Source organism: Xenopus laevis, chromosome 7L, assembly GCF_017654675.1.
Source record: "Xenopus laevis strain J_2021 chromosome 7L, Xenopus_laevis_v10.1, whole genome shotgun sequence".
Taxonomy (NCBI): domain Eukaryota; kingdom Metazoa; phylum Chordata; class Amphibia; order Anura; family Pipidae; genus Xenopus; species Xenopus laevis.
This window is the reverse complement of record NC_054383.1, coordinates 53,102,138-53,128,518: the sequence shown is the minus strand read 5'-3', so window position 1 is coordinate 53,128,518 and position 26,381 is coordinate 53,102,138. Positions and strand designations below refer to the sequence as shown.

The 26,381-nt window shown below is 39.0% G+C and overlaps 1 protein-coding gene across 8 annotated transcripts in view; it reads left to right on the top strand.

The window, feature by feature from the left end:
* Nucleotides 1-26,381, top strand: part of parg.L (poly(ADP-ribose) glycohydrolase L homeolog) — a 148,865-nt gene that overhangs the window by 34,778 nt on the left and 87,706 nt on the right. For 7 of the 8 annotated variants that reach the window (XM_041568586.1, XM_041568588.1, XM_041568585.1 and 4 more), the window contains exons 6-7: nucleotides 8,970-9,053; nucleotides 16,580-16,654. In XM_041568586.1, the coding sequence (XP_041424520.1) occupies nucleotides 8,970-9,053; nucleotides 16,580-16,654 (159 nt within the window). The remainder of the gene's footprint in view (nucleotides 1-8,969; nucleotides 9,054-16,579; nucleotides 16,655-26,381) is intronic. The other variant, XM_041568589.1, reaches the window with a different exon arrangement.

Here is a 26,381-nt window from a genome sequence, read left to right as displayed (position 1 = left end):
TGTGTACTTTCCAAAAATATATGGTTTTGGTGGGTATTTGTGCTGTTAGGGGGTTTTGTGGTGCAATACACAGTCACTGGTCTATTTTCACAGAAGGTGAAAAAAACGCAGAGAAAATTCAAATACACTAGTTTTCTTTGGGGTCCTCACATGCCAGATACGCGGCCAATTGCAATATTTTTAGACAATTTTCAGAAATATCATAAAAACCGCTACCTTTAGCATTGCTTTGCATTATGGTAGTTTTGAGTAGAAAGACACAATTACCTATTTTGGATTCGTCAGAATGTGTACTTTCCAAAAATATATGGTTTTCTGGGGTGAACATACATTTCTGTACTTTTACCCCTTGAAAAATGCTATAAATGTGCTGATTTTGCAGTCTCTGGAATTATAGAACTGATATGGGGTGTCTTCGTTCTGGGGCCCCTATACGCCACATACTTAGGTGTACCTATGCATATTGGGCATCAAACTGTTCAGTGGACCCCGGTCTTTCAGATTTAGTGTGTTTTATCTTGGTATGTAATGTGTGCGATACGATGCTTCAGATTTGGAGTATTGAGGTGATTTTCGGAAATGTCATAAAAATTTCCAAATTTAGGAAAGTTTTGCGGCTTGGTATTTTGGAGTAGAAAGACATGCATACCCATTTTAGATTCGTCAAAATGTGTACTTTCCAAAAATATATGGTTTTCTGGGTGAACATACATTTTTGTACTTTTGCCCATAGAAAAATGCTGTAAATGTGCTGATTTTACAGTATCTAGAATTACAGAACTGTCTTCATTCTGGGGGCACTATACACCACATACTTAGGTGTACCTATGCATATTGGGCATCAAAATGTTCAGCGGACCCCGGGCTTTCAGATTTAGGGTGTTTTATTTTGGTATGTATTGATATGTAGGAGATACGATGCTTCAGATTTGGAGTATTGAGGTGATTTTCAGAAATGTCAAAAAAATTGCCAAATTTGCGGCTTGGTACTTTGGAGTAGAAAGACATGCATACCCATCTTAGATTCAAGGGAATGTGTACTTTCCAAAAATATATGGTTTTCTGGGGTGAACATACATTTTTTTACTTTTGCCCCTTGAAAAATGCTGTAAATGTTTTGATTTTCCAGTATTTGGCATTACAGAACAGAACTCGTTTGGGGTGTCTTCATTCTGGGGTCCCTATACGCCACATACTTAGGTGTACCTATGCATGCTGGGCATCAAGCTATTCAGCGGATCCCAGGCTTTCATATTTATCTTGGTATGTGATGATATGTGGGAGATACGATGCTACAGAGTTGGAGTATTGAGGTGATTTTCGGAAATGTCAAAACATTTTCCAAATGTAGGAAAGCTTTGCGGCTTGGTACTTTGGCGTAGAAAGACGTGCATACCCATTTTAGATTCGTTAGAATGTGTACTTTCCAAAAATGTATAGTTTTCTGGGGTGAACAAACATTTTTGTACTTTTGCCCCTTGAAAAATGCTGTAAATGTGCTAATTTTGCAGTATCTGGAATTACAGAACTGATTACTTGTATGGGGTGTCTTTGTTCAGGGGCCCCTATACGCCACATACTTAGGTGTACCAATGCATATTGGGCATCAAACTGTTCAGCGGCCCCCGGGCTTTCAGGTTTAGAGTGTTTTATCTTGGTATGTATTGATATGTAGGAGATATGATGCTTCAGAGTTGGAGTATTGAGGTGATTTTTGGAAATGTCATAAAAATTTCCAAATTTAGAAAAGCTTTGCAGCATGGTAATTGGGAGTAAAAAGACGTGCATACCCATTTTAGATTCGTCAGAATGTGTACTTTCCTAAAAGATATGGTTTTCTGGGGTGACATGCATTTTTGTACTTTTGCCCCTTAAAAAATGCTGTAAATGTGCTTATTTTGCAGTATTTGGAATTACAGAACTGATAACTCATATGGGGTGTCTTTGTTCAGGGGCCCCTATACGCCACATACTTAGGTGTACCTATGCATATTGGGCATCAAACTGTTCAGCGGCCCCTGAGTTTTCAAATTTAGTGTGTTTTATCTTGGTATGTATTGATATGTAGGAGATATGATGCTTCAGAGTTGGAGTATTTATGCGATTTTCAGAAATGTCATAAAAATTGCCAAATGTAGGAAAGCTTTGCGGCTTGGTACTGTGGCGTAGAAAGACGTGCATACCCATTTTAGATTCGTTAGAATGTGTACTTTCCAAAAATGTATAGTTTTCTGGGGTGAACAAACATTTTTGTACTTTTGCCCCTTGAAAAATGCTGTAAATGTGCTAATTTTGCAGTATCTGGAATTACAGAACTGATTACTTGTATGGGGTGTCTTCGTTCAGGGGCCCCTATACGCCACATACTTAGGTGTACCTATGCATATTGGGCATGAAACTGTTCAGCGGACCCCGGGCTTTCATGTTTAGGGGGTTTTATATTGGTATCTATTGATATGTTGGAGATACGATGCTGTAGACTGGACACTTTGAGGTCATTTTTCAAAAATGTAACACATTTTTATAAAAACTGCTAATTTTAGGAAAGAATTGCAACTTGGTAGTTTTGGGTACAAATATATATTTACCCATTTTGAACTCGTTAGAATCTGTTCTTTCCAATAATGTGCAATTTTTTAGGGTAAACCTACTGTTAGTGGAATGTTTGGCCTTGAAATCAGATGTATGCAGTTTTGTGGAGCAGTGCTGTGGAAAATTTGGTGGTTTGCTGCTTCTAGCTTTTGATCTATAGAAGTGAGAAATCTCCATAAAACTATATATATTTGGTATTGGCGCGTTCAGGAGACACAGAACTTTCCAAATCTTCTGTGTTCTCGTACATAAAATAAATTATGTTTCTGATATTTGCGTTTGTATCATGCGAACCTGTTTTTTTTTTGTTTTTTTATACACTTAGAAGCCCATATCTTTTTACAGAAGTGGAATTACAACAGAATTCTAGCTGAAAAAGCTTCAGTTCTGAAAAGCTTAGGTTGTCATGAAAAAAACAATATCTTGTTTTCCTGGGTAAACTAAAAGACCCCCCCCAGGAAAGGCCCCTAAAGTGAAAGAGCACAAAATGTTCAAAAATGGCCTGGCAATAAAAGTATCAACTTGGCCAAATTGGCTGGCAGTGAAAAGGTTAAAGGAATTGTTCAGTGTAAAAATAAAAACTGGGTAAATAGATAGGCTTCGCAAAATAAAAAATGTTTCTAATATAGTTAGTTAGGCAAAAATGTAATGTATAAAGGCTGAAGTGACTGGATGTGTAACGTAATAGCCAGAACACTACTTCCTGCTATTCAGCTCTCTTGGTTTACACTGACTGGTTATCCTGGTTACGAGGCAGTAACCAATCAGGGACTTGAGGGGGGGCACATGGGTCATATCTGTTGCTTTTGAATCTGAGCTGCATTGTGAGGATCAATTGCAAACTCACCGAACAGATATGTACCATGTTGCCCCCTTCAAGTCGCTGACTAATAGTTTTAGAGCTGAAAAGCAGGAAGTAGTGTTCTGGCTATTATGTTACACATCCAGCCACTCCAGCCTTTATACGTTACATTTTTGGCTAACTATATTAGAAACATTTTTTATTTTGCACAGCCTATCTTATTTACCCAGTATTTATTTTCACACTGTACTGTTCCTTTAAGACTAACACAGTGTAACTACCTCCTCAGCATTAGGTATAGGTTAGGTGTCTTGGTTTTAACATTTGCTTATATTAAGCATTAACAGAAATAGTTTAATAGCAAAGGGATTGTGAATATATACTTCAATTGGTGTTTGTTAATGACGCGGATTACGTAACTCTGCTACAGCTGTTGTTTCCCTTTTCCCTTCGCCTTGATAAAGCAAAATTGCAAAACACGCGTTGGTGTTTTCTTCTTGCTGCTAATTTTTAACTTATAGATAATCATTACATAATTCTTCAATTTACAAGACCGAGCTTCGAAACCAGTCTTGTTAGGGGGCCTTTTTGTAACCTAATGCTCAGCTCAAACCTTATCTGCTCTATTCTGATTCATAAGGGGCCTTGATTTGTGTTTTTTTAGTTTCAGATAGCCTCTCCATCGAGTATAGGTTGAGTTAATAAGACCACAGTCAGGCTTATCCTGCCTGCCTTTGCTTTGTGATGTACCTTGATAGAAAATACACAGGCAGTTAAAATTGGGACAACTTCACCTCTCTTTCTTTTCCATTTTCCAACTTACCTTTATGAACTGGAGCAAGTGGTTTTAATCGTATTTTTATATTAGTGCTGGTCACATTGATCTATTCATTCTCCTAGTACCATTTATTAGTTTTTAATTGGGAGATCTTTTTATTAGGGTATTTATTGCACGGCACTTTATAATGAGCAATTCTGCTCTGAATCAATTGGGATGAATTTTTGTATAAGTATTTAATGGATATATATATATATATATATATATATATATATATATATATATATATATATATATATATATATATATATATATATATATATATATATATATAATTTTTTTTTTTTTTTTTTTTTTTTTTGTAAAGTTTCTTAGTATTCTGTTTTCTTTTGTTATGCAAAATACAGTGTTTGGATGGAAAACTCCTTTAAATAGTAGGGTACAGAATGTGATTTTTCTTGGTGCCCTCACATTTGCATTCAAGATCCTGGATGATTACATAGTTACATAGTTACATAGTTACATAGTTAAATTGGGTTGAAAAAAGACAAAGTCCATCAAGTTCAACCCCTCCAAATGAAAACCCAGCATCCCTACACACACCCCTCCCTACTTTTAATTAAAATTCTATATACCCATACCTATATTAACTATAGAGTTTAGTATCACAATAGCCTTTAATATTATGTCTGTCCAAAAAATCATCCAAGCCATTCTTAAAGGCATTAACTGAATCAGCCATCACAACATCACCCGGCAGTGCATTCCACAACCTCACTGTCCTGACTGTGAAGAACCCTCTACGTTGCTTCAAATGAAAGTTCTTTTCTTCTAGTCTAAAGGGGTGGCCTCTGGTACGGTGATCCACTTTATGGGTAAAAAGGTCCCCTGCCATTTGTCTATAATGTCCTCTAATGTACTTGTAAAGTGTAATCATGTCCCCTCGCAAGCGCCTTTTTTCCAGAGAAAACAACCCCAACCTTGACAGTCTACCCTCATAATTTAAGTCTTCCATCCCTCTAACCAATTTAGTTGCACGTCTCTGCACTCTCTCCAGCTCATTTATATCCCTCTTAAGGACTGGAGTCCAAAACTGAACTGCATACTCCAGATGAGGCCTTACCAGGGACCTATAAAGAGGCATAATTATGTTTTCATCCCTTGAGTTAATGCCCTTTTTTATGCAAGACAGAACTTTATTTGCTTTAGTAGCCACAGAATGACACTGCCCAGAATTAGACAACGTGTTATCTACAAAGACCCCTAGATCCTTTTCATTTAAGGAAACTCCCAACACATTGCCATTTAGTGTATAACTTGCATTTATATTATTTTTGCCAAAGTGCATAACCTTGCATTTATCAACATTGAACCTCATTTTCCAGTTTGCTGCCCAGTTTTCCAGTTTAGACAGATCACTTTGCAAAGTGGCAGCATCCTGCATGGAACCTATAGTTCTGCACAATTTAGTATCATCTGCAAAAATAGAAACAGTACTTTCAATGCCCACCTCCAGGTCATTAATAAACAAGTTGAAAAGCAAGGGACCTAGTACAGAGCCCTGCGGTACTCCACTAACAACACTGGTCCAATTAGAAAATGTTCCATTTACCACCACTCTTTGTAGTCTATCTTTTAGCCAGTTCGCTATCCAGGTACAAATACTATGTTCCAGGCCAACATTCCTTAATTTAACCAGTAACCTTTTGTGTGGCACTGTATCAAATGCTTTAGCAAAGTCTAAGTAAATCACATCCACTGCCATCCCAGAATCGAGGTCTCTACTTACATTCTCGTAAAAAGAAATTAAGTTAGTCTGGCAAGATCTATTACGCATAAAACCATGCTGGCACAAACTCATAGTATTATGATTTGCTATGAAGTCCAGTATCTTATCCTTTATTAACCCTTCGAAAAGCTTTCCTAATACTGACGTCAGACTAACTGGCCTATAGTTTTGAGGCTGAGAACGGGATCCTTTTTTGAATAGAGGCACCACATTAGCAATTCGCCAGTCTCTTGGTACAATACCAGATCTCAATGAATCCTGAAAAATTAAGTAAAGAGGTTTGGCAATCACAGAGCTAAGCTCGCTAATTACCCTGGGATGAATACCATCTGGCCCTGGACCTTTGTTAATCTTAACCTGTTCAAGTCTCTTTTGAATTTCTTCTTGTGTGAACCATGCATCATTAGTTGTATTACTAGAATTGGGAGTGTTAAGAAGGAAACCTTCACTTACTGGTTCTTCATTTGTGTAAACAGATGAAAAATACGAGTTCAGAATCTGCGCTTTTATTTTGTTTTCATCAACCAGCTGATCCCCCTCTGATAGTAAGGGTCCCACCCCTTCCTGCTTCATTTTTTTACTATTGACATATTTAAAAATAATTTGGGATTTTTTTTACTGCTTGCTGCAATATCCTTTTCTATAGCAATTTTAGCTTGCCTTATAGCTTCTTTGCATGATTTATTGGCCTCCTTGTACCTTATAAATGTTTCGGCTGTACCAGCTAACTTGAAAGCCTTAAAAGCACGTCTTTTCTTACCCACCTCAACACCAACGCTTCTATTGAACCAAAAAGGTTTTGCTTTGCAACGACGTTCCTTGCTTACAAGTGGAATATACTGACAAGTATATTTATTAAGCAGCATTTTAAAGACTTCCCATTTTTGTTCTGTGTTTAACCCTGTGAAAAGCATTTCCCACTTAATATGTTGCAGAGATGCCCTTATACTGTCAAAGTTTGCACGTCTGAAATTTAGTGTTTTAGTTACTCCCTTATAGAATTGCTTCTGCAACAGAATCTCAAAGGAGACCATGTTATGATCACTATTCCCTAAATGCTCACCCACACAAATGTTAGAGATGAGTTCAGTATTGTTAGTTATTACAAGGTCCAAAAGAGAGTTATTCCTAGTAGGTTCTTGAACGAGCTGGAATAAAAAGTTGTCATTCAGCATATTTACAAACCTACTAGCTTTTTCTGTCTTAGCAACCCCATTACCCCAGTCAATGTCTGGATAATTGAAGTCACCCATAGCAACAACTTGACCCAGCTGTGAAGCCGCTTGTATCTGCAAGAGTAGCTGGGCTTCATACTCGACACTTATACGAGGTGGTTTATAGCATACACCAATGATAATTCTTTTTGATACCTTTTGCCCAGTCGAAATCTCTACCCAGAGTGATTCTACACCCTCACCAGTGCCAGCTATTTTTATTTCTTTAGCGCATGGCTTTAATTCAGGCTTTACATACAAACCCACTCCTCCACCCTTTTTAATCCCTCTGTCCCTCCTAAAAAGGGTGTAACCATTTAAATTCACAATCCAGTCACATGTTTCATCCCACCAGGTCTCAGTGATACCAATTATATCATAATTTTTAGAGCATGCAATTAATTCTAGGTCTCCCATTTTACCTGACAAACTCCGTGCATTTGCCAGCATACAGCGGAGGTTACTACTTTTACTTTTGAAATGTGCATTACTTAGTGAAGAATTATACGTTAAGTTAGTATTATTCTGTTTTCCTTGTAACAGAGGGACCTCCTTAGCTGGTAAACTGTATGCCCCCCTCACTCCTCCCCCATGACCCCTTACTAACCCCACTACCCCGTCTACACTAGCTTCCCCATAATCCTTTATCTCACCCACCCCCCTCTTGCCTAGTTTAAACACTCCTCCAACCTCTTAGCCATTCTTTCCCCTAGCACCGCGGACCCCCTTCCATTGAGGTGCAAACCGTCACGGCTATATACAGATATCTCACCCACCCCCCTCTTGCCTAGTTTAAACACTCCTCCAACCTCTTAGCCATTCTTTCCCCTAGCACCGCGGACCCCCTTCCATTGAGGTGCAAACCGTCACGGCTATATACAGATATGTTCAGATCAAAGACCAGTGGATTTACATATTAGCAATTTTCAATACAGGGGTATTGTTCACTTGCAATTTGCAGCCAATTATTAATTAGGTTAAGCAGCAAAAAGAAAAAAAATGTGAAAAGTGCTGGTGATATTGTAAGGGGTCTTCCACATAAAAACAATGTTTTTGCACAATAATAGAAAATGTTGTTACAAACATATATTTGTAATTGTTAAAAAGCCAGTATTATTAAAGTTATCCCTAAATGTAATTTCAGTTGAAAACAGTATTTGATTAGTCTGTCAGTAGCTTCTTCTTCATTGTTGGAGTCAGTCAGTCAGTATACCAATAATCAGATGCTGCTTTCAATAGCTTGATGTACATAAAGAGGTGTGGCTTGCATGATGGGGGGCTGGAATAAAAAAAGTGACTTTTTATTAACAGTCTTAGTCTGTTTATTGAAGATTTACTTGCCCTTTATGGTCTTACGTAGTGACAATCTTCCTCTTAGTTCATTAGCTCACAAGCATTTCCATAATCTTTATTGTCCTTTGATGTTTTATCACTTTACTGCATAATCCAAATATTAACAATGGATATAGAAATAAACTGTCTTTAAAAGTTACTCAAGTTTTTAGTCCATATTCACATTCAGTATGTCCATACGAGTTGATTTTAACACTGATTGCTGATCCTTTCAGTGGCAATTTACAGTTTGCCCATAAGAACTACTTGTGTTAATATTGGAGTGACACGCTTTCTCTCTCAACCTAATTGCATATTCCTACTTATTTTTATGTATATTAAAATATAAAGCACAGTAATGCATAATAAACAGAGTTTCAATGAAACTATGATAAATACACTTCTCTTTTGCTGGCTCAGTAAATAGCTACTATATTTACTCATCAATTTGTTGACCAACAGAATGATGAAAAGGAAGCTGTAAGTCGCTGGAAGCTGATTGAAACATCTCTTCTAAACAAGATCAGAACTCCGCAAGATTTAAGGGTAATTGCAAGAATATTGATTTTGCCTTATTATGTGTGTTTATACTTGAGGGATTGTGTAGTCACAGAAAAAAGAAGTTGTCAGATACAAATGAATACATTATCAGTTAAAGAAACCGTAATACCAAAAAATAAAAAGGTTTTAACCCTTTAAGTGCCAGCAGAATTTCACATTTTGGTTACGCGAAATGCCAGCCGTTTTTGAAACATTTTGTGCTCTCTCACTTTAGGGGCATTTTCTGAGGGGAAACCTATAGTTTACCTAGGAAAACTATACATTGTTTTTTTCGGTAGAAACTGAGCTTTCTAAATCTGCCTGAGTTTTCATGTATTTCCACCTGTGCAAAAAAATTTATAGTGCTAAATACCAAAAAAAAATGAAAAATTACCATTTTTCATCGTATATCAATTTATACCAGAAAAATATTTCATTTTACGGATGAAAATCCAACTGATTTGGAAAGCCTTATGTCTCTCGAACGTGCCAATACCAGATATGTATAGTTTTAGGGAGATTTAGGATTTCTGTACAGCAAAAACTCCCGGCAGTATATTACCGAATTTTGAAAGCACTAAGGCAGAAAACAGCATGCTTTAGATTCCAAGGCAAAAAATCCTGAAACCGTAGGTTTACCCCAGAAAACCATACATTTTTGAAAAGTACACATTCTGCCGATTACAAAATGGGTAACTATGTCTCTCTACTCCCAACTACCAAACATAAAAGCTTGTCTGAACATAGCGGTTTTTCAACAAAAAATTCAAAATTCTGAAAAATCATTTCAAAGGTTTTATTTTGCTGCTCCGCATATCCCAAACTATATTAGGTACCAAGAAAAAGCACCTGAAATATGATTGCCAGGGGTCCACTGAACAGTTTGATACCCATTATGCATAGGTTTACCAAAGTATCTGGCATTTAGAGACACCAATATGAAGTTAGCACATCCAAATTGTTCAGGACTTTACTTCAGCTACTGAGAAATCAACACATTGACTGCATTTTTGTGGGGTAAAAACACAGAAATATATGTTTACCCCCCAAAACCCATATATTTTTGGAAAGTACACATTCTACCGAATCTAAAATGGGTACCCATGCCTTTCTGCTCCAAACTACTGAGTCGCAAGGCTTTCCCACAATTGTCGGTTTTGGTGAAATATCTGAAAATTGCCTCAAAGCTTCAACTTCCCAGCACCATATCACCCATGTATCGTTACGCACCAAGAAAAAGCACCCTAAATATGATTGCCAGGGTTCCTCCAAACAGTTTGGTGGCCATTGTTCATAGGTTTACCAAAGTATCTGGCATTTAGAGGCCTCAAAATGAAGTTAGCGCATACAAATAGTCCTGTGGGTAACTTCATCTAATGAAAAATCAACACATTGACTGCATTTTTGTGGGGTAAAAACACAGAAATATATGTTTACCCCCAAACCCATATATTTTTGGAAAGTACACATTCTACTGAATCTAAAATGGGTACCCATGCCTTTCTGCTCCAAACTACTGAGTCGCAAGGCTTTCCCAAAGTTGTCGGTTTTGGTGAAATATCTGAAAATTGCCTCAAAGCTTCAACTTCCCAGCACCATATCACCCATGTGTCATTACGTACTAAGAAAAAGCACCCTAAATATGATTGCCAGGGTTCCTCTGAACATTTTGGTGGCCATTGTTCATAAGTTTACCAAAGTATCTGGCATTTAGAGGCCCCAAAATGAAGTTAGCGCATACAAACAGTCCCGTGGGTAACTTCAGCTAATGAAAAATCAACACATTGACTGCATTTTTGTGGGGTAAAAACACAGAAATATATGTTTACCCCCCAAACCCATACATTTTTGGAAAGTACACATTCAACAGAATCTAAAATGGGTACCCATGCCTTATTGCTCCAAAGTACTGAGTCGCAAGGCTTTCCCAAAGTTGTCGGTTTTGGTGAAATATCTGAAAATTGCCTCAAAGCTTCAACTTCCCAGCACCATATCACCCATGTGTCATTACGTACTAAGAAAAAGCACCCTAAATATGATTGCCAGGGTTCCTCTGAACATTTTGGTGGCCATTGTTCATAAGTTTACCAAAGTATATGGCATTTAGAGGCCCCAAAATGAAGTTAGCACATACAAATTGTCCTGTGGGTAACTTCAGCTAATGAAAAATCAACACATTGACTGCATTTTTGTGGGGTAAAAACACAGAAATATATGTTTACCCCCCAACCCCATATATTTTTGGAAAGTACACATTCTACAGAATCTAAAATGGGTCGCAAGGCTTTGCCAAATTTGGCGGTTTTGGTGAAATATCTGGAAATTGCCTCAAAGCTTCAACTTTCCAGCATCGTATTGTCCATGTATCATTTCCAGTATAAAGCATCCTAAATATAAACATATGGGTCTACTAAACAGTTTGATGCCCAATGTGCATAGATATACCAAATTATGTGGCGCACAGAGACCCCCAAATGACAATATGTATAGACATTTTCACGGCTGACGCGCTGGCTGCTGCAATATAACCACCCGGTGTGTGTATTATGCGACATTAGACCACCTAACAGTACAGAGACCCCAGAAAACCATATATTTTCAGAAAGTACACATTCTGACGAATCCAATATGGGTAAATAAGTGTTTCTACTGCAAACTGCCAAACTGCAAAGCAATGCTGAACATAACGGTTTTTATCAAATTTCTGAAAATCGTCACAAAGCTTGAATTTTACCCCATTATATGCCCCACATTTCGTAACTTATCAGTATAAAACATCCTAAATATGAACGCCAGGGGTCTACTAAACACTTTGATGCCCAATATGCATAGATATACCAAACTATGTGGCGCACAGAGACCCCCAAATGACAATATGTATAGACATTTTCACGGCTGACGCGCTGGCTGCTGCAATATAAGCACCCGGTGTGTGTAATATGCGACATTAGACCCCCCTAACAGTACAGAGACCCCAGAAAACCATATATTTTCAGAAATTACACATTCTGACGAATCCAATATGGGTAAATAAGTGTTTCTACTGCAAACTGCCAAACTGCAAAGCAATGCTGAACATAACGGTTTTTATCAAATTTCGGAAAATCGTCACAAAGCTTGAATTTTACCCCATTATATGCCCCACATTTCGTAACTTATCAGCATAAAACATCCTAAATATGAACGCCAGGGGTCTACTGAACACTTTGATGCCCAATATGCATAGATATACCAAACTATGTGGCGCACAGAGACCCCCAAATGACAATAGTGTATATACAATTTCACAGCTGACGCGCTGGCTGCTGCAATATAAGCACCTGGTGTGTGTATTATGCGACATTAGACCCCCCTAACAGTACAGAGACCCCAGAAAACCATATATTTTCAGAAATTACACATTCTGACGAATCCAATATGGGTAAATAAGTGTTTCTACTGCAAACTGCCAAACTGCAAAGCAATGCTGAACATAACGGTTTTTATCAAATTTCTGAAAATCGTCACAAAGCTTGAATTTTACCTCATTATATGCCCCACAGTTTGTAACGTATGAGCATAAAACATCCTAAATATGAAGGCCAGGGGTCTACTGAACACTTTGATGCCCAATATTCACAGATTTACCAAACTATGTGGCCCACAGAGACCCCCAAATGACAATAGTGTATATACATTTTCACAGCTGACGTGCTGGCTGCTGCAATATAAGCACATGGTGTGTGTATTATGCGACATTAGACCCCCCTAACAGTACAGAGACCCCAGAAAACCATATATTTTCAGAAAGTACACATTCTGACGAATCCAATATGGGTAAATATGTGTTTCTACTGCAAACTGCCAAACTGCAAAGTACTGCTGAACGTAACGGTTTTTATCAAATTTCTGAAAATCGTCACGAAGCTTGAATTTTACCCCATTATATGCCCCACATTTAGTAAAGTATCCGCATAAACCATCCTAAATATGAACGACAGGTGTCTACTGAACACTTTCATGCCCAATATTCACAGATTTACCAAACTATGTGGCGCACAGAGACGCCCAATTGGATATATAGTAGATAAAATTTACAAGACATAAAATAATACAGAAAGTGTGAAATTCAAATAAATTACTAAAATCCAATAAAACCACAAAAATCTATGCTTTTTTTTTCAGACTAGTGTAATCAGACATCAGAATTACAGTTTGAATATTATAGCTTGGCAAAATAGGTTTTACGGACAGAATAAAGCAAGCAACAGTTATGCAGCGCTGAAAATGCAATAAAATGGCTAACAATGCACCAAAATCCCTAAAATTTCCAAATAATCACCGAAATAACATACAAAAGGTATTGCACAGTACGGTTAGCGAATACGCTATTCGCAAAGGCAATAAAACATTTTTTTGAGCCAAAAACACAACGATGCAATATGAAAAAAAAAAAAAAAAAAAAGCTACACAACAGTGTATGTGTGTGCGCATGTGTACAATTGGTAAATTGCATGTTATGTGCATATGTTTGTGTGTGCAAGTGTATGTACCCCCCCAAGTGTGTGTGACCCCCCTGATCCCCCAAAAAATGTATGTGAGTGTGTGTAAGTGTAAATCTAAGCATGTATTAGTGTATAAAGTGTGTGTAACTGTATTTTGTGTGTGTGTTACACTAACCTGGGGTGTGTAGCTGCAGATCTGTGTCCATGATGGCAGGAGGAGTGGAGAAGCAGGAGGGAGTCGCCAGATCCGTTGATCCGATGCGTGGGCGTCGCTGGAGGGACCCGGAAGTGCAGGCAGCAGCAGCAGCGCGCAGCCACGTGCGTCTGTTGCGTTTATGGGGCCCCTGGATGATCGCGCCCCAGGAGCCCCTTTCCCACCCGCTCCGCTCGTTGCCTAGGGGGTTCTGAGCGAGCGGGGAAGGAGCGAGCAGCATTTAAAGCCGCTCCTGAGCTCCCCCGCACGCATATGCTGCAGAACGTAGAATCTACGTTCTGTGGCATTTCAAGATACTTTTCCACAGAACGTAGATTCTACATTCTGTGGCACTTAAAGGGTTAAGGGAATGGCAATGTACTGTTGCCCTGCACTGGTAAAACTGGTGCGTTTGCTTCAGAAACTCTACAATAGTTTATATAAACAATCTGCTCTGTAGCCATGGGGACAGCCATTCAAGCACAGAGTAGATAAAATAAAAGTTCTGAAAAATCCCATTGTATTCTAAAGAGCTTATCTGTTGTGTATCTTGTGCCTTTTCCTCTTTTTTCAGCTTTGAATGGCTGCCTCCGTGGCTACACAGCACCTTGTTTATATAAACTGTAGTTGTGCTTCTGAAGCAAACACACCAGTTTCTGTCAGTGCAGCACAGCAGTACATTATATTGTCATTCCTTTAAAGGGGAACTATCACAAAATTAAAAATTGGTAAAAAGAATCATTGCATGAAGTTATTAAAATGTCTAAATATAATGTATTAAAAAAAAATGTACAGTTTTTAAAATATTGCAGTCATTATAGTGAGTCCATGCCTAGCTAATTCTCTCCTACCTGCCTCTGGCTAGCTCTGAGGTCGGATTTATTTGCATAACAGCACTGTACTGTCTCTCATTGGCTGTCAGTGCTGTCACTCCTAAACTGTGTGAAGCCAGCATCGTTGCTAAATGGCTTCAAAGGCTCCGTTTTTCATGCCCTGTGGGATTGATCCTCTACTGAGCTAGACTCTCACCACCCCCCTGCAGCCAGCTTCGGTACTTAGCTAACTTAAAACATTGTTTCACACAAAGCCTCTCTCCTTCTGCAGCTCTCCCCTCCCATCCGGAAAGTAATGTGGAAAGATAGGCAGACTGTAACAAGCTCCTTCTCTCCCCTGACTAAGCCCCCCCTCCAGCCAGCATCGTAGTTTGTATGCGAGCACTGAGGCGCAGCCATGTTAGATAAGGCGGAAACTCAAACTAGAGCAGCACCATCAATACTTATGCGTCTCAGTGTCACATACAAACTAATGTGCGGCTGGGATTCAGACACTGTTACCAAGTCCACCTTTATTTCCCTATGCCTCGTTTCTGGGAGGGAGGGGAAGTTTCAGAAGGAGTAAAAGTCTTCATGAACCGGAGACCAGACTTGTAAAACTACGATGATGGCTGCAGGGGGGGGGGGGAGGAGGGCTGAGTCAGGGGAGAGAAGTATCTAGTAAAGTTAAGTCTAAAGCAACTGGAATCTCTTGAGTTTTATTGTAAACATTTCACCATTTATCCGAGTGGCTTCTTCAGTAAAATATACAGTATATACAGTGTATATCATGACCTGTATGAATGAGAATCTCCATAGATAACTTTTATAAACTGTAATTAAAAAACACTAAAGTAAAGATTAAAGTGATTTTGTGTGTATAGTGTGTCTGTTCAGTCTTTATGTCACACAGAGAATATGGAAGAGGATTATGATAAGGCATAAAATAAGTGCAAAGATACTGTAGCAGCCTAAAACCAGGGATAATCAATGGTTCCAGGCACTTCATGATAGTATTTACAGGGTAGTGAGCATTGCACTGCTATCCCTACCTGACCTGTATCAACATGCACCTGTTAAAGGAATGGTTCACATTTAAGTTAAGCAACCATATTGTTGAAATTGCAAACTACAGTTGCTGAATTAAAAGCTAACTCAAAAAAACACAGATAATAAAAAATGAAAACCAATTTCAAATTGTCTCAGAATATCACTCTCGACATCATTCTAAAAGTTAATTTAAATGTGAACAGCCCTTTTAATTTAAAGGTGAACAATTCCTGTAAATTTATCAATCCAAGGTTTTTCTCTCCTAACCTTCAAATGAATTCCTATTCTAAATATACATCGCCTCTATACTCAGAGTACATCCAAGCAAAGTACAAAGATATTTTATATTAGATAGAGAATCTGTCATCCACACGTTAGATATCCTTCTTCCTATGCTTGGATCTGCAAAGTTCAACCCAATATAAATAATATTCCCTCTGATTTAAGGGTTAAAGTGATACTGACACTAAAAAATGAATTTTAGCATATGAATGTACATTAAATGTTACCCATAGGTCATGTTGATCATTTTTTGCTGAGAGGTTTGTTTTTGTATAGAATTGTTAGTTGAAGTTCCTAAGCCTGACTCTCTGACACTCTGACTTTGACAACCTGACTGTTTCATCTCAGCCTGTTAGTTACAGTTTCTAATGCTAACGGACTCCTGCTGCACAAATATGGCAGCCCCGTCATACAGGAACATGGGGGATCAGACAGGTAATGTAAAAGCATCATGCAAATACTTTATGGCAAAGTTAAAAGTAGCTTGCAAAGCCAATATTATAATAGATGTAAAAAAAAGTTTAATTTCAGGTGTCAGTATCTCTTTAAGGGTTTGTTTGTGATTACACAAAATTATAACTTGCAAGTTAATATTGGAATGACCTGTAGATGGTGCTATTACTCTGCAAATAATTTTCTTTGTACTGTATTCTTTGTCTGTGATAGTCTGAATAATTTTGTCTGCAATGTTTTCTGTCTTATTTTTATCAGGAAGCGATTCTAAAATACAACATGCTATATTCCAAGAAGTGGGATTTTACTGCTTTGATTGATCTCTGCGAAAAGGTAGTATACAGTTTTAGTGAACATCTTTGATTAGGATGCTAGGATACTGTGACTATACATGTATGAGTTTGTGTGTGTGTATATGTATGTATTTATGTATGTATTACTGTAAAACTGTATTAACTTTAAATTCTATAATCATTTAATCTCAAACGTGAGTGTATAAATTATAGTGTGTGTGTGTATGTGTATATATATATACACACACACACACACACGCACACACACACGCACACACACACACACACACACACATTCATAAAGGTTTATTTCAACATCACTCATGTGTCCAAAGTTTCGGCCCACATTAGGGCCTTTATCAAGGATAAGTGCAAGTGATCATGTGGGTGTTTAAATACAAAAAAAGTGGGCGTCAAGATGACATCATTAACAATCAATTAATGCAAATGAGTGTCTTAATACATTCAAGTGAACAATGTGTTGCAATTCCAAATCTGGTCTCTAGGTGTCAGCATTGTACCAATTTCACCATTTTACTTTTTACAATAATGCTTGTGATTTCCATTTTTGTGAGGAATTTCACATAATCATATGTGATCATGTGTGGTTAAAAAATTAGGTTGTATATGTGTACAATGTGTATCAAAAAGATCATTAAAAACAATAAAAGAATATGTCGCAAAGAAAATTCTTTAGTCTCTTATTGGACTGCTTACTTTGTCTCAGCATAGTAGAGCTATTAACACCATCTAAAAGAAAAAAATGTATATCAATATTACAAACATTGTTGCTACTCATGTTTCATTTCACGTTTCGTTATGCTTCGTATCTCTACTCGTGATTGACAATTGAGAATGGGGAAAAAAAATTTTTTTAGGTTAGGAAACAATTCAGGATTAGTTGCCCATTCAGGCCCCTGGGTGCCACACAGTCTAACTCGTGTATTCAGAATGCTTCTTTCTTCAGAAGCATGTCGTCATAATTACCCCCTCTAGGTTTCTTGGGTATCTGATCGATTGGCATACACCTGAATGCCGCTGGGCTGTGTCTTGCTTCAGCCCAATGTTTAGCTACAGGCTGCTGAGAAATGTCCTGTTTTTTACCCTTAATTTTATGTAATCTGTCTGGATCTAGAGTCGCTCTTATACTAGACCTGTGCATCGCAATACGCTCTTTCAATTGTCAGGACGTTTTCCCACAGTACACCAGACTGCACGGACATTTTATTATATACACTACCATTGATGAGTCACATGTCAATTTCTGTCGAATAGTATATTTTTTGCCTGTCTGTGGATGGTAAAAGTGTGTCCCCTGTATCAGCGTTCCACACATCACACAGCCCATACACTTGTGCACCCCTGGTCGCTCGGATAGAAAATGTTGTACACTAGCCTTCTAGTACTTATCCACAGGGTCAGAGGGGCTCAGGGTTTCTTTTAAATTCCTACCTCTTTTGAAACTGAATTTCGGTTTCTGAGGTAGGTATTTGGAAATAGTCTCGTCCGTGGCTATTATGGGCCAGTGCTCTACCACACTTTTTTTAATGGACATACTATTCACATCATATTGGCTAACATAGTAGAGATCCTCCTTCCTGTTAGTTTTTTCACATCTTTTTGATCTCATCTGTTCACACATGACCTCAGTGCGATCTAAGGAGAGTGCCCAATTTTTAGTATCAGATAGTAGTTGCGCTGGGTACCCTCTCTTCAGAAATTTGTCCTGCATATCTGATAGATCTTCCTCTCTCTTGGCTCAATCACTATCTATTCTTACTACCCTCAACATTTGTGACTTGGGGAGGGAGTTTAATAGGTGTTTGGGGTGGTTGCTATGGTAGTGTACCAGAGTGTTCCTATCTGTAGGTTTTGTATAAATGCGTGTCTGCAGAGACCCTTTATCCTTGTACAGCTCAACATCCAAAAAATTCATACATTGCATGTCATGTTTCACAGTAAATTTCACAGGGCTGTCCAATCCATTCAGTTGCTCTACAAACTCCTCTAGAGCTCTAGAGGGACCCAACCATAGGAAAAACAGGTCATCGATATATCTTCTATAGAAGGCTTCATGTTGCCTAAATAGGGGGTGGTTCAATATGTGATCATTTTCAAATTTACACATATATGCATTCGCGTATACAGGGGCCACTTTTGACCCCATCGCTGTCCCCGTGCTTTGTACATAAAAATTAGTCTCAAATTTGAAGTAATTCTTAAACAGAATGAATTGTCAATTATCAATGTGAGTAAAAATTCGATTGGAGGCCCTCTATACAATGGATTTTGGGTTATTAGTTCGCGCACTGCCTCCACACCAGCATCATGTGGGATGCAGGTGTAGAGACCCTGCACGTCCATCGTAACCAGTATCATTTGTGTTATATCTAAATCAACACTTTGTATAACATGCAAAAAGTCATTTGTATCCTTTACATAGCCATAAGTATTCTGGATGCAACGTTAAGTGATCCATTAGACGAGATTATCGGCCGCCCTGGTGGTCTTTGGGCATTTTTGTGCACTTTAGGTAGTGTATAAATCACTGGTCGTACAGGATATAGTGGCAAAAAATATTTGAACATGTCCTTTGTAATCCAGCCTTTACTCAAAGCCATATTCAAAATTATGCTTAGTTCCTCACTGAACTTCTCAGTCGGATCGAAGGTCAGTTTTTGATACTTGGATGTATCTGACAATTGGGATAGCAATTCTTGTCTATAGTAACTATAATCCATGATTACTATCCCACCTCCCTTATCAGCGGTTTTAATTATAATATCGGAAATTTCGTCTAAGGGATTTGACTGCCTCCCTTTCCACTGCTGTAAGGTTGCCCCTCCATTTGTGTTTACCATAAAGGTGGGCAGACATATCTATGTTTAGCATACGATTATAGGTCTTAATGGATGCATTCATGCTCGGTGGGTCATAGTCACTCTTAGGCTTAAATTTGCTTGTGGTGGGTGGGTTTACCTCCTCAATATCTGCACCCCTTACACTGGATATATCCAATTCCCATGGTTCTATATTGGTAGCATCCATGGCACCTTCAAAGATAGCTGTGCTAATGTCCAGAGTTTTGGCAGATACACCCACAGTACCCCCCAAATGTTCTCTAAGCCTTAATTGCCTGGCAAATTTGTAATTGTCTATGAAATGAGAACAAAGCACGGGGACAGCGATGGGGTCAAAAGTGGCCCCTGTATACGCGAATGCATATATGTGTAAATTTGAAAATGATCACATATTGAAGCACCCCCTATTTAGGCAACATGGAGCCTTCTATAGAAGATATATCGATGACCTGTTTTTCCTATGGTTGGGTCCCTCTAGAGCTCTAGAGGAGTTTGTAGAGCAACTGAATGGATTGGACAGCCCTGTGAAATTTACTGTGAAACATGACATGCAATGTATGAATTTTTTGGATGTTGAGCTGTACAAGGATAAAGGGTCTCTGCAGACACGCATTTATACAAAACCTACAGATAGGAACACTCTGGTACACTACCATAGCAACCACCCCAAACACCTATTAAACTCCCTCCCCAAGTCACAAATGTTGAGGGTAGTAAGAATAGATAGTGATCGAGCCAAGAGAGAGGAAGATCTATCAGATATGCAGGACAAATTTCTGAAGAGAGGGTACCCAGCGCAACTACTATCTGATACTAAAAATTGGGCACTCTCCCTAGATCGCACTGAGGTCATGTGTGAACAGATGAGATCAAAAAGATGTGAAAAAACTTAACAGGAAGGAGGATCTCTACTACTCTGTTAGCCAATATGATGTGAATAGTATGTCCATTAAAAAAAGTGTGGTAGAGCACTGGCCCATAATAGCCACGGACGAGACTATTTCCAAATACCTACCTCAGAAACTGAAATTCAGTTTCAAAAGAGGTAGGAATTTAAAAAAAACCCTGAGCCCCTCTGACCCTGTGGATAAGTACCAGAAGGCTAGTGTACAACATTTTCTATCCGAGCGACCAGGGGTGCACAAGTGTATGGGCTGTGTGATGTGTGGAACGCTGATACAGGGGACACACTTTTTCCATCCACAGGCAGGCAAAAAATATACTATTCGACAGAAATTGACATGTGACTCATCAATGGTAGTGTATATAATAAAATGTCTGTGCAGTCTGGTGTACTGTGGGAAAACTTCCAGACAATTGAAAGAGCGTATTGCGATGCACAGGTCTAGTATAAGAGCGGCTCTAGATCCAGACAGATTACATAAAATTAAGGGTAAAAAACAGGACATTTCTCAGCAGCCTGTAGCTAAACATTGGGCTGAAGCAAGACACAGCCCAGCGGCATTCAGGTGTATGCCAATCGATCAGATACCCAAGAAACCTAGAGGGGGTAATTATGACGACATGCTTCTGAAGAAAGAAGCATTCTGAATACACGAGTTAGACTGTGTGGCACCCAGGGGCCTGAATGGGCAACTAATCCTGAATTGTTTCCTAACCTAAAAAAATTTTTTTTCCCCAGTCTCAATTGTCAATCACGAGTAGAGATACGAAGCATAACGAAACGTGAAATGAAACATGAGTAGCAACAATGTTTGTAATATTGATATACGTTTTTTTCTTTTAGATGGTGTTAATAGCTCTACTATGCTGAGACAAAGTAAGCAGTCCAATAAGAGACTAAAGAATTTTCTTTGCGACATATTCTTTTATTGTTTTTAATGATCTTTTTGATACACATTGTACACATATACAACCTAATTTTTTAACCACACATGATCACATATGATTATGTGAAATTCCTCACAAAAATGGAAATCACAAGCATTATTGTAAAAAGTAAAATGGTGAAATTGGTACAATGCTGACACCTAGAGACCAGATTTGGAATTGCAACACATTGTTCACTTGAATGTATTAAGACACTCATTTGCATTAATTGATTGTTAATGATGTCATCTTGACGCCCACTTTTTTTGTATTTAAACACCCACATGATCACTTGCACTTATCCTTGATAAAGGCCCTAATGTGGGCCGAAACGTTGGACACATGAGTGATGTTGAAATAAACCTCTTTTGATTGAAGATTTTGGTGTGCTGGTCCACTTTGAACATTATATATATATATATATATATATATATATATATATATATATATATATATATATATATATATATATATATATATATATATATATATATATATATATATATATATATATATTGAATGTTGCTTTGTAGGTTGAGTTTTATGACACGTGAAGAAGTATACCATGTGGTACAAATATACACTTTTAATTTATTAATGCAGTCAGGGCCACCATTAGAAATCACGGTGCCCTGCCCACCCCAGATCCCGCACACAACAGTAAGAAGACCACACAAACATCAGTGCTAAAAAAGGTAATCTCCCACACACACAAGTTATAAAAAGCTATTGATGGTCAGGGCCCCCTTATTAGTTAAAAAAAAAACTGTGGTGCCGGGGACCCCTTAAATTGTTTTTTAAAAAATTGGTGGTCGGGGCCCCCTACAAATTGGTGACCGGGGCCCCCCTTACAAGTTAAAAAAAAATTGGGGTCCCAAAGAATATTTTTTAGAAATAACATTGGCCCCAGGGCCCCCCTTACAAGTTAAAAAAAAAAAAGGGGAACCTAAAGAAAAATTTTTTAAAAAAAATTTGTCTCCAGGGCCCCCCTTACAGGTTAAAAAAAAAAAAAATTGGGGCCCCAAAGAATTTTTTTAATTTTTAAAAAAAAAAAAAAAAAACATTGGTGGCAGGGGCCTATAGAATATTAAAATACATCAGTGGCCATCAGAACCCTCGGCTAATCAGATGCTGCCAGGTCTTATAAAGAGAGGTGCCAAGCTTAGGGTTCTGGACAAGCAAACGGGCACGACGGTAAAGCAAAGTCTTTTGGGCAGAAGGTCACAGAACAAGGAGTAGACAAAAGGAGTAGTCAAAACTGGTCGGGGCAGGCAGAGTACAAGAGGAGACAGGCGCGGGTCAAACCAGGAGATCAATTAGAAGATACGGATACAGAAGTCAGAATCGTCAAAAACAGGCAGGGGTCACAACAGGTATCAGAAATCAGACAGGATTTTCAGCACAGAAGCACCAGGAAAAAGCAACTGAAAAATACAAAAAGCCCCTTTAAATATGTTTAAATTTTGCGCCTATAAAATAGGAAGAGGCGCGCCGCGCGCGCCCTAAGGCACTGGTGCACGGGAAGATTAAGGACGGCGTGGAGGGCGTCCCCGCCGATGGCGCAGCGGGCTTCCCTGCCAAACCACTAAACCACCAGGGTGAGTAGCTGTTACATTACCCCCCTCGAGGAGGGGCCACCGGACCCCCAGGTTTCTCAGGAAATTTAAGATGGAACTGTTTCCTGAGACAGTCAGCTCTTATATCACAAACAGGAACCCAAGAATTCTCCTCAGGGCTGTAACCCTTCTATTGTACTAAATATTGCAACTTACCCCGCACAAGGCAAGAGTCAAGGAGTTCTTGGACTACAAATTTGGGCTGACCCTCTACCAACACTGGGGGAGGAAAGGATTGTGGTCAGACTTGTGAGGCTGGTTTCAAAAGAGATACATGAAAAGAATATTTTAAAATTATCAGGTAATTTGAGACGAACAGAGGAAGGATTGATTATTTCAGTAATAGGATATGGACCAATAAACCTGGGTCCCAACTTGAGTGGAGGAACCTTAAGTTTGATATTTTTTGTGGATAACCAAACCGGGTCTCCTACCTGATATTTGGGTGCTTCCCTACGAGACCTATCAGCTGCCCTTTTTTGAGCGGCCGTTGCTGCTGAAAGGGAATCGTGCACCCCGGACCAAATCTTGGCAAATTGCTTAACAGAAGAATTGACAGATTGTACAGAGGATAATGAACCAGAAAATGCTTTGGGATGTAAACCATTAACAATAAAAAACTGAGATTGACCAGTGGAAGCATGATTTGCATTATTATAAGCAAGTTCTCCCCTAGGTAACAGTTCAACCCACGAGGATTGGTTGTCAGAAACATAACACCTTAAGAATTGTTCAAGGGATTGATTAACCCTCTCAGTTTGACCATTGGTTTGGGGGTGGTATGCGGTAGAGAATGACAAATCAATCCCAACCAAAGAGCAGAATGCTCGCCAAAATGTAGAAACAAACTGTACCCCTTTGTCAGAAACAATATTAACTGGAGAACCATGTAATTTGAAAATATTAGGAATAACTTGGCCAAAGTCTTAGCAGATGGGAGGTGTGGGAGGGAAATGAAATGACTCATCTTGCTGAACCTATCCACCACCACCCAAATCACTGTTTTCCCTTGAGATGGAGGGAGGTCAACCACAAAATCCATAGACAGATGGGACCAGGGTCTGTCAAGAATAGGCAATCGCTTTAGCAATCCCTGTGACAGGTTTCTGGAAGATTTTGACCTTTGACAGACAGGGCAAGAATTAACATTTTTTACATGTTTAAATGAAGACCACCACACATTATGAGACAACAAAGACAAGGTTTTAGAGATACCAGGATGTCCCGGCATTTTAGAATTATGAGCCTCACTCAGAACCTGTTCCCTTAAGGCCTCAGGTACAAATAATCTCCCAGGAGGAGTATCTACAGGGGCAGAGGATTGTACTGAAGACAGTAGTGTGGCAAGATCTGATCCCAGAACTGCCACAATCAACTCACCTGGAATGATGGGAAAACACTCAAAAGGTTCAGACAGATTAGATTCAAAACTCCTAGAGAGTGCATCTGCCTTAGTGTTTTTGGAACCAGGCCTGTATGTGAGAGAGAAATTAAACCGGGTAAAAAATAATGCCCATCTAGCCTGCCTAGGATTCAACCGTTTAGCAGACGCGATGTATAACAGTTTTTTGTGGTCAGTAAAGACCATTATAGTATGTTTAGCCCCCTCCAACAAGTGTCACCATTCCTCAAAGTCCCATTTGATAGCCCACTATTACCAATGTCATAATTGGCTTCGGCAGGTGAAAATTTCCTAGAGAAGATACACATGGATGTACCTTTTTGTACCTTGAAAGGACCGCCCCTGCACCAACCTCTGAGGCATCAACCTCTACAATAAAAGGAAGAGTAGTATCAGGGTGACGGAGAATGGGAGCAGACACAAATTCTTTCTTAAGGAATTCAAAGGCTTGAATAGCCTCGGGAGGCCACATACTTGGATCTGCACCCTTTTTGGTTAGATCCGTAATTGGAGACACCACCAAAGAAAAGTTTTTAATGAATTGACGATAATAATTGGCAAAACCTAAGAACCTTTGGGTTGCACGTAAAGAAAGAGGCTGAGCCCAGTCCAATACGGCCTTAACCTTCCCAGGATCCATCTCTAGACCCTGGAGATATCGAACCCCATAAATTGGACAGAAGAAACCTCAAATGTGCATTTCTCAAGCTTCGCAAATAAGTAATTCTTCCTTAACCAGATCAAAACCTTGCGGACATGTTTCTGATGGTCACCCAAGTTAGAGGAAAAAATTAGAATATCGTCAAGATATATCACTACGAATAACCCCAGCAGGTCCCGGAAGATGTCATTGACAAATTCTTGGAACATTGCGGGGCGTTGCAAAGACCGAATGGCATAACTAAGAGTGGCCATCCCTGGTGTTAAAGGCCGTTTTCCATTCATCCTCTTCCATGATACAAACAAGGTTATATGCACCCTTAAGGTCAAGTTTAGAGTAGATGGTAGCATTCTTGACCTGGTCGAATAACTCCGAAATCAGCAGAAGGGGATACAAAGGGGTCACAAAAGGTATCAGAAATCCGACCAGGATTTTCAGCACAGAAGCAACAGTAATTCACAAACAATGATCCTATAACAGGCAACTGAAAAATACAAAAAAACCTTTAAATATGTTTAAATTGGCGCCACTGCACTCTGGCGTCATCATGTCAGCCCAAATGCGCCTATAAAATAAGAGGCATGTCGCGCGCGCCCTAAGGAACTTGCGCACATGAAGATTAAGGGTGGCGTGGTGTCCCTTCCGATGGCGCGGCGGGCGTCCACGTCGAACTGCTAGACCACCAGGGTGAGTAGCTGTTACACCAGTATGTACAGGATGGAGCTCTACAAATAGAGTCCTCTTACTTATGACAAACAACTGCCAGGTTATCATTTCTACAAGGTCAGCTTCAGTACTTGTGAACTTAAAAGAGCATTTGTGTATAGCTCTTAAAGGCACAGCAAAACCATTTATGGAATGAAGTGTGTATGTATATGTGTATATATATATATATATATATATATATATATATATATATATATATATATATATATATATATATATATATATATATATATATATATATATATATATATATATATAAATATAACAAGCAAACTGGAGCACTCACATACAAAATAGGCATCTGCCTGGGGTTTTTTGGTTGCTATATATATATATATATATATCTACCGCTCAAATGCATTTATGCTGCCTGTATACGTCTCCCAGACATGCTGCCGTCTAGGAAACATATTGGTCCTTTATTTTAACCCTTTAAGTGCCACAGAACGTAGAATCTACGTTCTGTGGAAAAGTAACTTGAAATGCCACAGAACGTAGATTCTACGTTCTGCAGCACTTCCGGGTTCTGGAGCGGAGGAGCGGCTGTTAGAGCCGCTCGCTCCGTTCCGCATCGATCCCCTGCCCCTAGGCAACGAGCAGAGCAGGGGATCGAGTGGCCCCTGGGGCGCGATCGCCCAGGGGCCCAAAAACAGCAGCAGGCACGTGTAACT